The sequence below is a fragment of the Chelon labrosus genome, assembly GCF_963514085.1.
Source record: "Chelon labrosus genome assembly, chromosome: 2".
Lineage (NCBI taxonomy): Eukaryota > Metazoa > Chordata > Actinopteri > Mugiliformes > Mugilidae > Chelon > Chelon labrosus.
Genome location: NC_140338.1, coordinates 10,669,628 through 10,684,361, shown reverse-complemented (window position 1 = coordinate 10,684,361; position 14,734 = coordinate 10,669,628). Strand labels below are relative to the sequence as shown.

The 14,734-nt window shown below is 42.4% G+C and overlaps 1 protein-coding gene across 7 annotated transcripts in view; it reads right to left on the bottom strand.

The window, feature by feature from the left end:
- LOC311505627 (lysine-specific demethylase 4C-like) overlaps positions 1–13,697 on the bottom strand; it is a 34,981-nt gene extending 21,284 nt beyond the window's left edge. For 4 of the 7 annotated variants that reach the window (XM_084569284.1, XM_084569288.1, XM_084569286.1 and 1 more), the window contains exons 1-11: positions 13,297–13,697; positions 10,526–10,692; positions 9,668–9,843; positions 9,312–9,426; positions 7,520–7,713; positions 4,898–4,947; positions 3,537–3,640; positions 3,162–3,299; positions 2,730–2,923; positions 2,219–2,439; positions 20–2,088 (exon numbers count right to left, since the gene is read on the bottom strand). In XM_084569284.1, coding sequence (XP_084425410.1) covers positions 20–2,088; positions 2,219–2,439; positions 2,730–2,923; positions 3,162–3,299; positions 3,537–3,640; positions 4,898–4,947; positions 7,520–7,713; positions 9,312–9,426; positions 9,668–9,843; positions 10,526–10,669 — 3,405 coding nt within the window. In that variant the 5' untranslated portion in view covers positions 10,670–10,692; positions 13,297–13,697. The remainder of the gene's footprint in view (positions 1–19; positions 2,089–2,218; positions 2,440–2,729; positions 2,924–3,161; positions 3,300–3,536; positions 3,641–4,897; positions 4,948–7,519; positions 7,714–9,311; positions 9,427–9,667; positions 9,844–10,525; positions 10,693–13,296) is intronic. The other 3 variants (XM_084569287.1, XM_084569290.1, XM_084569285.1) reach the window with 3 other exon arrangements.
- Positions 13,698–14,734: the final 1,037 nt, after the last annotated feature.

Here is a 14,734-nt window from a genome sequence, read left to right as displayed (position 1 = left end):
GCGTGTAAAGAACACTCACAGCACAAACCTCCCCAGGTTCCAGGCCTGATTCATCGCACTCATAATTGCTGGTATCGTTTTCCTCCTCTTCTTCTTCCTCCTCATCAGATGAGTCACTACTGCTGCCTCCCTTGACGCTACTTCGCCGCTCTGCATCCTCGCCATCGGATCCCCCGTCTTCCATATCAGACACCCCATCCTGTCCTCCTCCTCCTCCTCCTCCTCTTATCCCAAGAGGAGAAACGGCAGCATCCGAGTGGAGGCTCTCCTCTGCCTCCCTTCGTCTCTCCAGCTCCCTGCACAGGGACAGGGCTTCGGCCCCGTCCACTTCATCTCTCTGCAGCTCATAATCTCCACAAATCCCCAGGGGCTCGATAGCACCAACTGAAACTAGAGAAGTAGGTTCGAGCTGAGCCCAGGTGAGAGGTCCACCTTCTTCTTCCCGGTTCTCCGACTCTCTGAGATCTTGTTCTGGGTCTTCCAGGTCTGTGACCTCTTTGCACTGAGGTTCAGTCCACATGGTGTAAGGTAAAGGGTCGTGGGTGAAGTCAGAGGGGAGCTCTGGGTGGAGGCTTTGGATAAGGACTGCAGGACCCTGGGAATTGAAGTTCTTCCAGATGCTACTAGAGAAGGTTTTGGACTCCATGTATGGGTTCTGGGAAGCAAAATGCGAAGGGGAGTATGTAGTGTTGTGGGAGAGTTGTAAGGCTGAGTGGCCGTCAGTTTGAGTGCATAATGAAGGGGCAGGGAGATTACTGTTTGAGGTGCCACTTAATAGAGAGCCAGCACAGTTCAGACCGTATCCATTGTCCCTTTGCGCCAAGTCTTTGGAGTTATCATTACTTGCAAACTCTAATACGTTGAGGTGCTGCTCTCTTTGAGGTGCCGTGCATTGAACATGTTGACCGGGGGGAGCTTCACTCTGTCCAGGAGTAAGATGTTCCAATTTCGTACGGTTCTTTTCTGCTGCACCGGCAGACATTATTAGCATGTCGTGGACTCCACCAGATGTTATTTTGTGCATACCGCTGGCAGTTAAATGGGCCGTTCCCTCCAAACCAGACACTGCTGCCCCTTCACAGTTATATGGAGAATCTAAATGCCAGTTGCTGGCATGTTCTACCGCATGAGGTTCTGTTGACATTAAGTCACTCTCTTTCTCTCCTTGTTTGGCTTCATGCGAGGATGGAGAGCCAGTCGGTGTCTCTCTCTGAAGCACGGGTGCAATCTGGTGGCTGCACAGTGTAGATTTTGGAAACTCAGTCAGCCCATCATCAGCAGGGGTAAGCGATGGCATCTCTTGGATCAGTACAGGTGGCAAAGGGCAAATTCCTCCCTTATCAGTTGACTCTGGTGTGAGTTGCGGCATATCCGCCGAATTCCTCAGTAGGAGAGGAGGGAAAAGACTTTCCTCAGTGCTGCTTTTATCAAGACTGCAGTGGTGTTGTGAAGGAGAAGAGGAAGAGCCACCTGATGTGTAACTATCCCCCTCTACTGGCTCACTTTTGAGATCATAAAGTGCTTCTGTAGTGGAGTGTGAATTGATATGTTTCGGATCAACGGCCGTGTCCATTCTCTCTGTTTTAACGGCAGCGTTAGTGTAATCGTCTGTGCTTGTTTCCATGCTGCCGTCAATGCCGAATGTCGAACTTAAAGTGTTTTCTCTACATGGGGAACTTGATGTCTGAGCTTTGGAGTCAGGGGGACACAAGCCCATCACAGTGTCAGTGCAAGTGCTGGTGTGGGAAGATGAGTCGAGCTTGTTGGCTTCCATGGGAGGGTTCCTGATAGAGCAGTCTTTGCAAGGTGAGAGGTCTCGTGGTTCAGAGGAGCAACACCTCGACTCATTAATTTCTGGATGCATCTGCGTGGCCTCAGGCATTGCTCCTTCAGGAGTCATGCTCGTGACCTCTGGCCCTGAGAGGTATTGAGGGTCAGTGTGAGGGACTGCTTCTGCCTTTAGGTCAGTCTTCACTGGTGAAGCAGGGGGGCTGGAGTTAGAGTTATGAGGGGGCTCCTTAATGGATACCTCCAAACTTTTACTCTCTACACGATTTACCTTGACCACACACATCTGCCTGCAAGGACCTGTCAAGGATAAAAAGAACAATAAATGTTTTAGAGACTGAGTCACTTGAAATAAAAAATAAGGAACGAGGCACAACTGTGATGTGAAAAATCCAAAATAGAAGGTATTTATTTTTAATCTTTCTCTTACCAGGAAGCTGAGCAGAGCTTTGGTTCTGGTTATGATTCGACTCCACGTCCTTCTTCTTCTCTTGCTTGCCAGCTGTCCCTGCTACAGACTTTCGCACCTTAGGCCCAGGAGGTCCACCCAGTCCTTTCCTCTTGCCGCTGTTCAGCGCTGAGCTACCCTCCAGGTCAACAGGCTCCTCCGTGGTCCTGAGGCGCTTGGAGCGCATACGAGAATGGCTACTGCTGTAAGCAGGGAAAGAGATTAAAGAAGATTACTGAAGAGTACTGATTAACGATGAAAAGCCATGAAAGCAAATGTAGAATTCTGTGACTTAGGAGACAAGGGCATTTGGGTTTAACTGCCCAACCACACATTAGGTCACCAGTCACTGTACTAACGCTGTACTAGTCAATAAAAACAGCCACAATCCGTTGCATATGCAAACAAATTGAATTCACCCGCTGTTTAGCCCCACTCCTTAAACACACTACTCTCTGTTACAATATGGCACAGAGTCGTATTAATACAGTACCCTTTATTAGCAGACTTGGCCTTGCGTCGTTGCTGCAACCAGCTCTGCAGCTCTGGCGTCGTACTAGGAGTGGCAAGTGTGTGGTCAATAGGTGTTGAATCCTTGCCCAGCATCCAGTTTGGATACCGATCAGGCTGAAAACGCTTCACAAAGGGTTCCATGGATATTTTTACCATGTCCTTGCTGCACGTGCACTGGAAGGAAGGAAGGAAATTTTAATTGTCAGAGGCTGAGTTTTGTGCGTAAGACTGCATTTTAAAGCCTGTATTACAGTAATCAGGTGATGCTGCTGCATATCAAATTTCCCATGGGATAAATAAAGTATCTATCATTAACCAGATTACATTTCTTTATCAGCCTTATTGAAGACATGCAGCGGTGCACAATTTTAAACAGAACATTCACAATATATTTGACTAAAAGCATAATTACCTGCGTGGCCACCTTTCCGTAGTCTATCCAGCGTAAAGTGGCAAAGTTGGTGGACTCCGCACAGTTGAACCCATGATTGAATCCAGCATGATAACCATATGGGAAGGTGATCATAAACTCTCCAGCTTCCTGAGTTATCTGAGATTTTATAAGTGAGAGGATGACAGGCAAAAGGAAAGAGGTGGTAAGTAAAAGAAAACAAATATCAGAGTTAAAATAAACCGCTGCAGATTTCTGCAATGGATCAAAATGAGCACCGTTAAATGTTTGCGGCAAGAAAAAGCCGTTTTCACACATTTGGTAAATAAAAGGGAGTAAAAACGGCAAGAAAAGGAGAACTGAGTGTAATTTTTTCAAAGGGGTTGTGGAGCCTACCTTATCAAAGGGAATGCCATACTTCTTCAGTATGGAGGGGGAGATTAGAGTCATCTTGTGACGAAGAAAAGCCTCGCACCCCTTGAAGCTGTTGGGAAAAAAACCTGAAAGAAACACACCATTAGAGAGCCGGTCGGAAGAAGAAGAAGTAAAAAAAAAAAAAAAGCATACATGAATAAAAAGCCAAACTAAAAAAGACTAGCGGTAGTCTATGTTTAATTTTACATTTGAGAGTATTTTTTAATATTATAGAAATAAGGCTTTTCTTATTACAGCAACGCTTGAATGACTATTTTAATTATTCATGTATCTCGCTCACTTCCTCTGTCAGACGGTGAGGAGTTTACAACGAATCACAATGAATTGAACTGAAGAACCGTACGTGGTACAAATGGTAACAACACAAACGGACAGACGAAGCTGCTTGAATCGTAACCTCCCACCAGCCTCAGTTACGGCCGCACAGCTGTTAAAAGATGCAGCACTGAGTGGCAGTTCCGCTAAAGTCTGCAGCAATGATGCACAGGACTCTCTTGCGGATGGCAGGATATGAAATGAAAAGCCAAACAAGCCAAAAACAACACAAAAAAAAAGGGCTAAAGGCTGCGGCGAAGGGTTTGTTTGAAATGGTATACATCCTAACAAAGCACAGGAAGGAGGAAATGGCTGCAGCTTCTGAACTGAACTCATTCGAGGACGGTAAATGTAATAGAGACGAACACTTAAAAGGCTCCATAGCAGTGACCCCTGAGCGGATACACTCCAGTGTACACCTCTCACAGACCGCACGCTGCGGCAATTATCTCGATAACAGCAGGAAAGCTGAATGATTTCTGAGGACGGTGTCGTGTTCAGTGGAATGTGGACAAAGAAAAACGCATGAGAAAATATTAAGGAATGACCAAAACTGTGAGCTTGACATAGTGAAACTTTAGCTTTCGGGTATTGATATGATTCAGAGTAGCTTAATCAACTGGTTTGGTTTGATCTATCTGAGTGCCCTGATATGATAAAATATGTTTATAATGTTATCTAGCAGAGAAAATGGAGTTGAAGGACCCTGATTTATACATATACTTGCAAATAAGTTCTCATATTTTTTGCTTTTTGCTTATTCGGTGATATAATCAACCTTTCAAGCTTTGCTCTAACTGTTGCATTCGACACGCTTGTAGTCAAGAGTTCATTATCATCTGCACCTTTAGCTTTGCCTCAACTACCTCAGTTACCTCAAGTGGCCACTCACGGTCGAGGTCAATTTATGAGCTGTGCTTTGCCGTTTAATGCACTGGCTGTATGCCGTATACCGCGATCGGAACCGTTTACGTTGACAGCGCAAGGAATATAAATGATCATTTTACCTGTGGCCAGACGCTCCAGTCTCTTCCCGTGCTCCGGGGGGATGGCGTACCTGTTTAAAAAAAAGGCAGAGCAGACTGTTATCTTTGTGCATCCCAGATCCAGAAAATGCATTGTTAATTGTGCTTAAAGTGTAACACACGCCGACAGCTGCAGACACGTTGCCAAGGAGGTTTAACAATTTCAAGACTGCCATCAAGTGGTGGATGAATGAATAATTGCAAGAAGGCAGATGAACTGTTTCCACCACTGCACTGTTAATGTCAATATAATCATTAAAACACACAGAAAGATGATATTCTTGAGCTCCTAAGTTCATATTTCCTAAAATCTATATAAAATCTCCTTTTTCCTGATTACTTACAACTATAAATCCTGTAAGCTGTGTTTCAAAACCCGAGTAAGTCTGACAAAATAACCACCCGCTGTAGTTTTGACTTCATGAGGCTATTAGCTTGACCTTATTCTGTGCTGCCTTGTGCCGTGCTGCTGACGCAATCTGAATTTAAACTATTCCCAAAGTTCCCGGCAAGAAACCCGGGCAGCGTGACAGAATTCCCTCAAGGTCTGACTAGTGCCATCCACCCTCAGGTTTGTGGCATTTCTGCCATCATATCACCTGTCAGCTTAACACAGCCCAGAGAGACAGGGTGAGAGGGGTGGGAGAGGGGGGGCCGGCGACCTCAGGTAGACGCGATGCAGGGAGTTGGAGGGAGTAGAGGATTGAGAAGAGGTGGGAAAGGTGCATCTTTAAGCCGCTCCCCTCCAGGGATGAGATGTCAAAACAGCAGCGAGATGAAAGCATGTACGTCGGTGTGTGTGTACTAGATGATAATGGTATGCATGCGTGTGGGTACTTGGCACACTCGGCTGCACTTTGTGAGTGTGTGTGTGTGTGTGTGTCTGTTTCTGGGTATATGTGCGCCACTGTCTGGCTGTGACACTGATCCCTGTGGGGTTGCAGGGCTCACTGCTCTAATGAGCAGAAACTCCCTCCAGGGCAAGGGAGAGAAATGGAGCAAGTCAAGCTGACAGAGAAATAAAAAGCAAACTCCAGTTTTGATCTATCTGCAATTTTACCCCATCTTTTGCTTCATCATTTCCACCCTATACTCCTAATGACTAACCTCGTACAGGTCCTATAATAAACACCAATTAGACCCACGCGATCTGTGACCGACCCGAATTTGCATTTACGTACTCTAGTGAATACAATTAATAGGAAAGTCAAAGAAGATACTTTGATAAAAGGGGGGAAAAAAATAAAATAATTCTTGTCAATTAATATTAACCTCATTATCACAGTCTTCATCCCATCTTGCTGAATGATACCCAGTAATTTAACCCCGTAGGACGCCAATAAATCTGTGAAAAATCAATTATATTTTCTGGGCTACTACACTTCCAAAATATATGATAACGCCCCGTCCCACCCCTTCGCACCACCTGGACCATATAATCTCAATCAAGTTTAAATCTAATGGGACATAGGGAAGACTGAAATGAGAAAAAGTAAAAGTAAAGTGGCAGTTTTAGGAAAAGTAGTAGGAGCAGTAAGCTCTGTGGCAAATTTATAGAAACAACATGTAGCACTGGTTACTAGCCTTGTCCCGTGCTCCACTGTACAGACAAGAAAGACCGCCTCTGAGCAATTACACCATATGCTGCCCCCTCCCCTTGGGAGAGTAACATAGCTCCCTAAACAATCCTGCACTGGTCTAATTCCTTCTGCTCCCCGTGTTGTACCCTCTCATTAGTATTTAGCCTCTCCCAGTAGTCACTTAATGTAGGAGATCTCCTTCGAGACGAGAACGACGAAAGGAAAACGCTGTATACAAATATTTCTTTACTTGTTCACTCATCCTCCTCAGCATTTTAACAGCACGTCATTTGTTTTTTCAGATTTATCTCAAGATCTGGAGCTTGATCATCTGCGTCTGTGCCTTTTCTCGGTAAAAATATGTTTTTACGAGTGTTTTAATATGTCAAAGTGATCATTAAAGAGCAGTTTGAGGCCTTTACTCTCGACGGTTCACAGCTTTACACTATTTCATTTATTTTTAATGTAATGCAGAATGATGATGCTCAACTGTTTTAGTGGGCTTAGAAAATATGATTGTGTCTAGGTATAAAGGCTGCTTTCTTTCTTTCTTTCTTTGGAGAATTGCTTTATGTAGCACCGGTATTTATTTGATGCAACTGAAACATCAAGAGCTGCACTGAAGTTAAATCGAATAAAGAGATCAGTGAAAACTTCCTGCAATAGTAAGTCTATGTATACACATCATAAAATAAAAACACAACCTCAAACCAACCAAAATAAAAAAGAATTAAGGCTTAAGCCCTGTTCGATAACAAAGCACGCACAAGTCCAGTTTACTGTAATTAACTAGCATGAGCTGCACGGTTAATAGAAATAAATGGCATCGGTAGCACCGAGCATCATTGGCAGCCTCAGAACAATAAGTATATGTGAACTAAACTACCACACTTGCAAATTACTTTGTGAGAACATAGTTCTTCCCAGATTTTGTGGCAATTTAAGATACCATTTTGTGGTATTGCTGCACTGGAACATATTGTGCCGATAATAAAATTGCTCCTCCTCCTCCTCACTCACTCACCAGGACTTGGGCTCTCCGAAGTGAAGGTAGTTGATGCTGTACAGATCCATATCTTCAGTGTGCCAGGAGAAGGTGGTCTTCCACATGCCAAAGTATAGATACGGAGTGTTGACGCCCTGTATGGAAACACCACAGTCCTCCTCGATGACGTCCAAGATGGAGTTCAGGTGGCCGATGTTCCACTCTTCTACATCCTAAGAAATTGGAAACGGAAGGTTAGAGATTCACAGATTGGATGTCAAACCTGCAGATATGTATTGCGGCTTTACTACAGCATTTCATTCTCATTGAGCTCCAGGTTGTCAACCCCCCCTTAGTGCTGTGAATTTAAAAACACTGGAATCATTACCAAGTAGTATTGTGCACAGGTTAAGCGAGGAGAGGAAAACATGGGACAAAAATAAAAAAACAAGACGAGTGAGAAAAACAAGCAGTGCCAGTCTGATATATGGTCACTTTATTTCTATTTAAGTGATAAATGTCATGTCTCTAAGGTGCTGCTGCTGAAAGGTGTTGCTTGGAGTGGAAAACTGTTTCTGAACTTCCAGTCGTTCAAGTTGATGATGAAGAAATGTCGTAGGTGCTACAAGAAACTCATTTCTTCACAGGTTACCTTGTGTTAAGGCAGATTGTTTCCCCGACAGAAAGGTCTAAATTACTGATGTTAACGTAGGCCTACTGAAGGTCAGCTGTGCACTGTAAATGCGGGACTTGATACTACTGAAGTCTCATTGTGTTCAAACTTTATGCTTATTTTAATGATGTGCTTCTGGTCAGAGATGTATGAAACTGTTCAAGTGTTAGCATAGTCCATGTTTCAGAGGCTTTAAAGAGGAACTACTGTTTTTTTACAACCTGGACCTTATTTCTAGCATAAAATACGGTCGTTTACTCATAGAAAATAACTTTTGTGTCATTTGCACTCGTTTAGGAAATAATTAGATCAGCATCCATATAGTGGAAGTGACTGGGGCACCGAGAGGCAGCCTCTAAATAATGCATTATCCGCCGTGAAACTCGTTCATTTCACCAATATTTTGTTAGCGTACGCTAGTGCTATTCCCCGTTGAGTCCGGAGTTACCTGTTATCATCATCCGGGGTCAGTAGATTGACCTACAGACCCCAGATGATGTCTTCTGACCTGGACAATGTCATCTCTGAGCGGCGCGCACACCCGCGATGGTCGGCTTGTTTACCTGTAATTTGCTACTGCTATGGTTCGTCCACAACCTCAGAATCAGAAAAATATTCAGCCATGTTGCAAAAAACTAGCAGTAGCAGGTAACTCCGGACTCAACGGGGAATCGCAACAAAATATTGGCGAAATGAACGAGTTTCGCAGCAGATAATGCGTTATTTAGTGGCTGCCTCTCGGTGCCCCAGTCACTTCCACTATATGGATACACGTTGATCTAATTATTTCTTAAACAAGTGCAAATGACACAAAAGTTATTTTGATGAGTAAACGGCCGTATTTTATGCAAGAAATAAGGTCCAGGTTGTAAAAAACAGTAGTTCCCCTTTAAATTATCCATTTTAGGGCACAAGTCAAATACAACAACATTTTTCTCTATAACCCTAATTTTTATTTTAGTTTCTCTTTTCAATAATCATTCAACCATAAGTCGTTTTTGGCGATTTCCACTGTTATTTTTCCAAAGCAAGGAACCAAATATAAACTAAACATGTGAAGGACTGACAAAAATCTATACAAGAAAGGCTGTTAATAGGGACAATAAATTACAAACGACAAGGCTGAGCATTTATAGAAACCGAGAAAACGCAATCTACCTCGTCATAGAGGCTGCCACTGACATCAGCGCCATATATGGGTGAGACAAACGTGAGGTTCTTCCAGTATTTCCTCTCAAGGTCTTCATAATTCAGGTAGCGAGGTGTACAGTACCTGAAAGGAGAATGTACTATGATGCAAACATCTGTAGAATAAGAAATGTCCTCAACAAACGGCAAAGACTTTGAAGGTCAAACTTTCGTACAATAAATAAATCGTGCCGCATCTAATTTCCCAAATTCTGCAAAATACAGTATTGATCCATGTTCCCTTCTGTGTGTAAAAATAGTTGTGTGAATTTAAGAACTCTTCCTCCCCACTAATAAAAATCAATGAAGTATTCCATAATACTCACATGTCGCTGTTGGCCAGTCGCCTGAACTCCTGCACGCTGAGAGGTTTCTTCTGGATGTTGTATTGAGTGAAGAGCCCCGACTGTCCGGCCACCATCTGCTGAATGGGAGCGTCGATCACCAGGTCGTCTATATCGTCATAGGTACGACGGGGTTTCCAGCCTTTAGGGGGAATTACCTGAAGGATGAAAAGAGGAGATTTATTGCAGAAAATAGAACAAGTAGATGATTCTGATGAATAACATAAACAGTCGATCCCACTCATTTATTACTTATGTAGATATGTCACAATACGTCTTACACCGATCAGGCATAACATTATGACCACCTTCCTAATATTGTCTCGGTCTCCCTTGTGCCTCCAAAACAGTTGTGACTCATCAGATAATAGACATGGTCCTTCTGAGGGTGTCCTGTGGTGTCTGGAAACAGTGTGTTGTTAGTAGGGGCCTTTGGATCCTATGGGCTGAGGGGAGGGGGCCTCTGTGGATCATCCCACAGATACTTGATCAAATCTCGTGAATTTGGAGGCCAGGTCAACACCTTGTGCTGTTCTTCATGTAATTTCTAGTTGTTCCTAAACTGTTTTTGTGTCTGTGTCAGGCTGCATCCTGCTGGGGATGGCTGCTGCCATCAAGGAGTGTCATTGCTATGGGGTGGGGGTGTCTGGTCTGGTCTGGTCTAGGTGGGTGCTACATGTCTAAGTAACACCCACATGAATGAATGCCAGGTCCAAGAGTTTCCCAGCAGAACAATGTATTGACACAAGATAGTCAATTTTATTTAATTCTCCTGTCAGTGGTTTTAATGTTGTGGCTGATCGGTGTACAATGTGGTCAGGAGTCAAATCCCTCCATTACCTTAGCCAGGCCAGCGCGGTGTGCACCCTGAGACTCCATATAAACCAAGTACTGGTTGAAGTCCTTGAACTCTTCCATGGTGGGCCTGAAGGTCATGATCTTGCAGGTGGGGTTAGCAGGGGTGTACACCTCTGCTCCCGCCATCCTGCCACCTCACCAGCTGTAGCCTGGGGTGGAAAAAACACAGACAAATATGTGCTCTGACATCAACTTGTATATTTTAATTATGCTTAAACTGTAACATTGGTAGACAGTGGGTTAGATAAAATAAGTCCTGCACTAAATCCTAGCTTCGGAAAGGTTATGGTATTCAACATTTGTTTAAAATAACTTGGAGAGCTCTTGAGGCTGGGTTTGCACTACTATTAAATTGATTTGTGTTGTGCAGACACAACTTTCCATTATTTTGACAACCCCATTTTATTCAGTGTGCTAGGCTAAATATCAGAAATCTAGTTTAATACAGTTTAACAGCACCACAATCTACATCCTCCGAAATGATCATACAGTCCAACTGCAGAGATATTTAGTGCAGGACTGTTAGATAGGAATGCATTTGTTTTCACTAGTGTACCTTATGCTTTGGCAAGTGAGTGCAGGAAGTAGGCAGATGAATGAAAACAGCGTATGAACAGTATTTAGTTGGGGATTATTAGAATTTTTCATCTGCTTTCAATCGCCTAAAGAGATATTACATTTTGTCTTCTGTTGATTTTTGCTAAACTGTTTAGCTAAATAATTTGTCTTTTGAGTTATCTATATTTAAGGGAGGGGATTCAAATCAAACCATTCACAAAAAAAGCAACAATGGTTTCTACTCATTTCAGATTAATGCAAAACATTTAAATGAAAAAATGCAAGTCACTTTTTTTACTTATTGCAGAGATAGATAGATAGATAGATAGATTTTCAATGCTGCTGCAGCAATGTATAGGTACTCAAACCATACATAATCTGCAGAGTGTCCCATAGATTTATGGGATTATCTTGCAGATGACTCTGTGATTCAGAGAGTGCTGTCACAGTGGAGATTGCGTCTTCATTTATGTGTGTGTGACACAATGGTGGACGCATTATGAGCCAAACTTTGGACACATTACGTCATTTTATTGTTTTGTTGTTTTTTTTCATATGGCTCCAGATTTATGGGACATCCTTTATAACGACAGAAAAATATAAAGACACAAAATCTGACATGAGAGTCCTGGCTAAAGTGTCATCCATGCTGGACAATGAGTCCCACACCCTGCAAGCTGTGTAATATCTGACAATACATTTGTGCAATTTTACTTTTATTATCCTATTTTAATTGATTATTTATCCTTTATATGCTACTCTTTTTACTCTTTATATTTTTTCTGCCCTTTCTGTACGCCGTTGCAAACTGCAATTTCCTCATTGCGGGACAAATAAAGGTTATTCTTATTCTTATTTGCAAAAATTAAATACACCAAAGCACAGAATATTACAAAAATGTTATTTCATTTGTAAGGGAGGTATTGTTTTGTTTGGTTGTAAATACAGATCATAAGAAAATCAATGCATTTCGTTATTAGAAATGAACTAGACGGTTGTGTGCTGCCTTCAAATTCCCCACTAGATGGAGGCAGAGACCCGACATGTCGATTTGATCCTTTGATCCCTGCTGATGCCAACAACCCCTATTCTGAATTTTGTCCCATCCACCCATCCCACTCCCAACTCTGACTTTACTGCGCGCAATCAAACAAAGGATCGCACCGCTCCGGGGTGAAGCCAGTACCATTGTTGACCTTGTCTTTCTTTATACCCTTATACTTCGCTGCAATACACAATGGAGTGCAATGCGACCCGATTATGTAACAGACAATTACAGGGAGAAACTAGTTTTTGAAGAAATAGCAGGTGCAGCGATTAAAACTCAACGTGTTTTAACAGTTTAATCTTTGTCCAGATATTAAAAACACTCATTTCAGAAAATGTGAATTAACATATATGCGGCACATTATTCGTCCTTTTTATTTATTAAATGACATTCATTTAAACTCCTGTGCGGATTAAATGTGTACTGAGTGGTCCTGTCGGTTTTAATGCAACATGAGACTGTGCAGATCTTTGTTGTCTGCCAAGCCAGCTAACTAGCCAACTAGCCTACGTTTTGTTGTGATGCCAAGTAATGGCTGAACAAATAGCGGAACTTGCTAGCTCAAGCTGATTAGCTTAACTTATATTTAGCTGGAAGGCTCGTTTTGTGTACTCCCTGGCTTTTAATTAATATGCTTTCACGTGTGCGGACTTGGCAGTATTAAAGGGAAAAGGCATGAAGAAAGGAGAAGGCAAATGCAACTGTGAAGCTAAGCTAGCTATCGCGTTAGCTAACTTCTTACTGCACGAGCCAATGGGGATTTAAATGCCCCTCGCAAGGTGGCTGCACACAGGCCCCTAGCTGCATCCTTTGCGGCTTTTATCAGCGCTAACTATTTGCTCTGGCGTTTCTTCAAATGTTGCCATTTCACAGTATCTTGCAAGAGCAGCGAAAGACGACGCGGCACACAGGTTGATAGACGGGCCACTGGCGTTAGACGGTGCCAACTTATGTAGCTGCCAATGCTAACGGCTAGCTCTGTTGGTAGCTTGGCTAACTGTGCAGAGCAATCACGAAATGCAGCCGTGCGCTCTGATAAACCTGTTAAAACCCGAGCTAGCGTGCACATTTATCTCCCGTGTGTCACATGTAGTAAAGGTGCCCATGATTTTTATTTGTTTTATTTATTATTTGTTGCTTTCTTTACCTTGATTTAGAAAGACGGAGTCGTGTTGTTGTTTTTCCTCCTTCCTTCCTTCCTTGTTCGTCCAGCTGATTCACATGACAGCTGCTGCTGCTGCTGCTGCTACTGCCGCTGCTGCCGCTTCGTGCCCCTGAAGAGCCGCGTCTGCGTCCCGGTCAGACCGCCTCCACAGGCACGGCCGTGTGTGTGCGGACGACTTATCCAGGCACTGTGAGATCTGCGAAGTCTGTGAACCGGAAAACCGGCAGAGATTTGGGTTGAAAGTGCACCTGCAACCACCGGCAGCCTGAACCTGTTTAATTGACGCTCTTATATAAACACATAGTGTGTGTGTATCCTTATTAGTATATGGGCTTGTCTTGATGTTTCGTCAGCTGGGGGATGACTGGGGATATTCACAGGTCTTTTTCTGTGTTTTAAATAAATAAATCCCACATGTGACTCCTGAAACTATGTTGGATTTAAAAAAAAAAGAGTCAAATTTAGATTTAAAGTAAATACAATTTTGTTCCACACTCCAGATGGTGGCGGTAATGCACTTTAAAGCAGTGTTTTTCAACCACTGTGCCGTGAGAGATCGTCAGGTGTGCCGTGGGAAATCATCCAATTTCACCTAATTGGTCTAAAAAACATTTTTTTTGAAAACGAATTAATTATTATCTGCAAATAATATGCCAAGTGTCTGTGTATGTCTGTGTATATATATAAGACTTTTTTCTTTGTGTTTATTTGATTCCTATTCAAGACAATTTGACAAGAATGACTTTATATTGTTATTATAGGCTACAGAGTTTCATTTTTTATTTATTTATTTTTTTAACATTTTTGGTTGGTGGTGTTCCTTGTGATTTTTTCACTGAAAAAAAATGTACCTTGGCTCAAGAAAGGTTGAAAAACACTGCTTTAAATCACTTAAAGCTTAAGAAAAATTAACTATAGCTATCAGTCTATGAACAAAATTAAAAAACTAATGAAAGCTAATTATAATAATAAATAAAATAAAATGGTATTTGAGTTAAGACTTGTTTCTTAACAATCTCGATCACACTAGTAGAAAGAAATTATTTCAAATAGTAATTATTAATCTAATGGAATGCCTTATGGTTTGACTTATATTAGGATAAAAGACTGGATATTAATAATACCATCATAAAAATGTGGCACTGAACAACACTGAAGTGGATTAGTGAAGGTTCAGTCAAGAAGGCAATGAATTGCAGAGCAACCAGAGATTAAATTCACCTGTTAAAACGAAGGCAACTGGATTTATGTGTTTTTCTAGTCTGTGTCTACTTCCAGGTACCTTTGTTTTCTCTTTGTTTTAGCTATACCATGACTTGTATATGCCTGAAGATCTAGACAGGCTTAATGTTGCCACGCATCCCTCAATTTTCAGATTACAGGAACCGCTTAGTTTCCCATCGGCTTATAGGCTCTACAG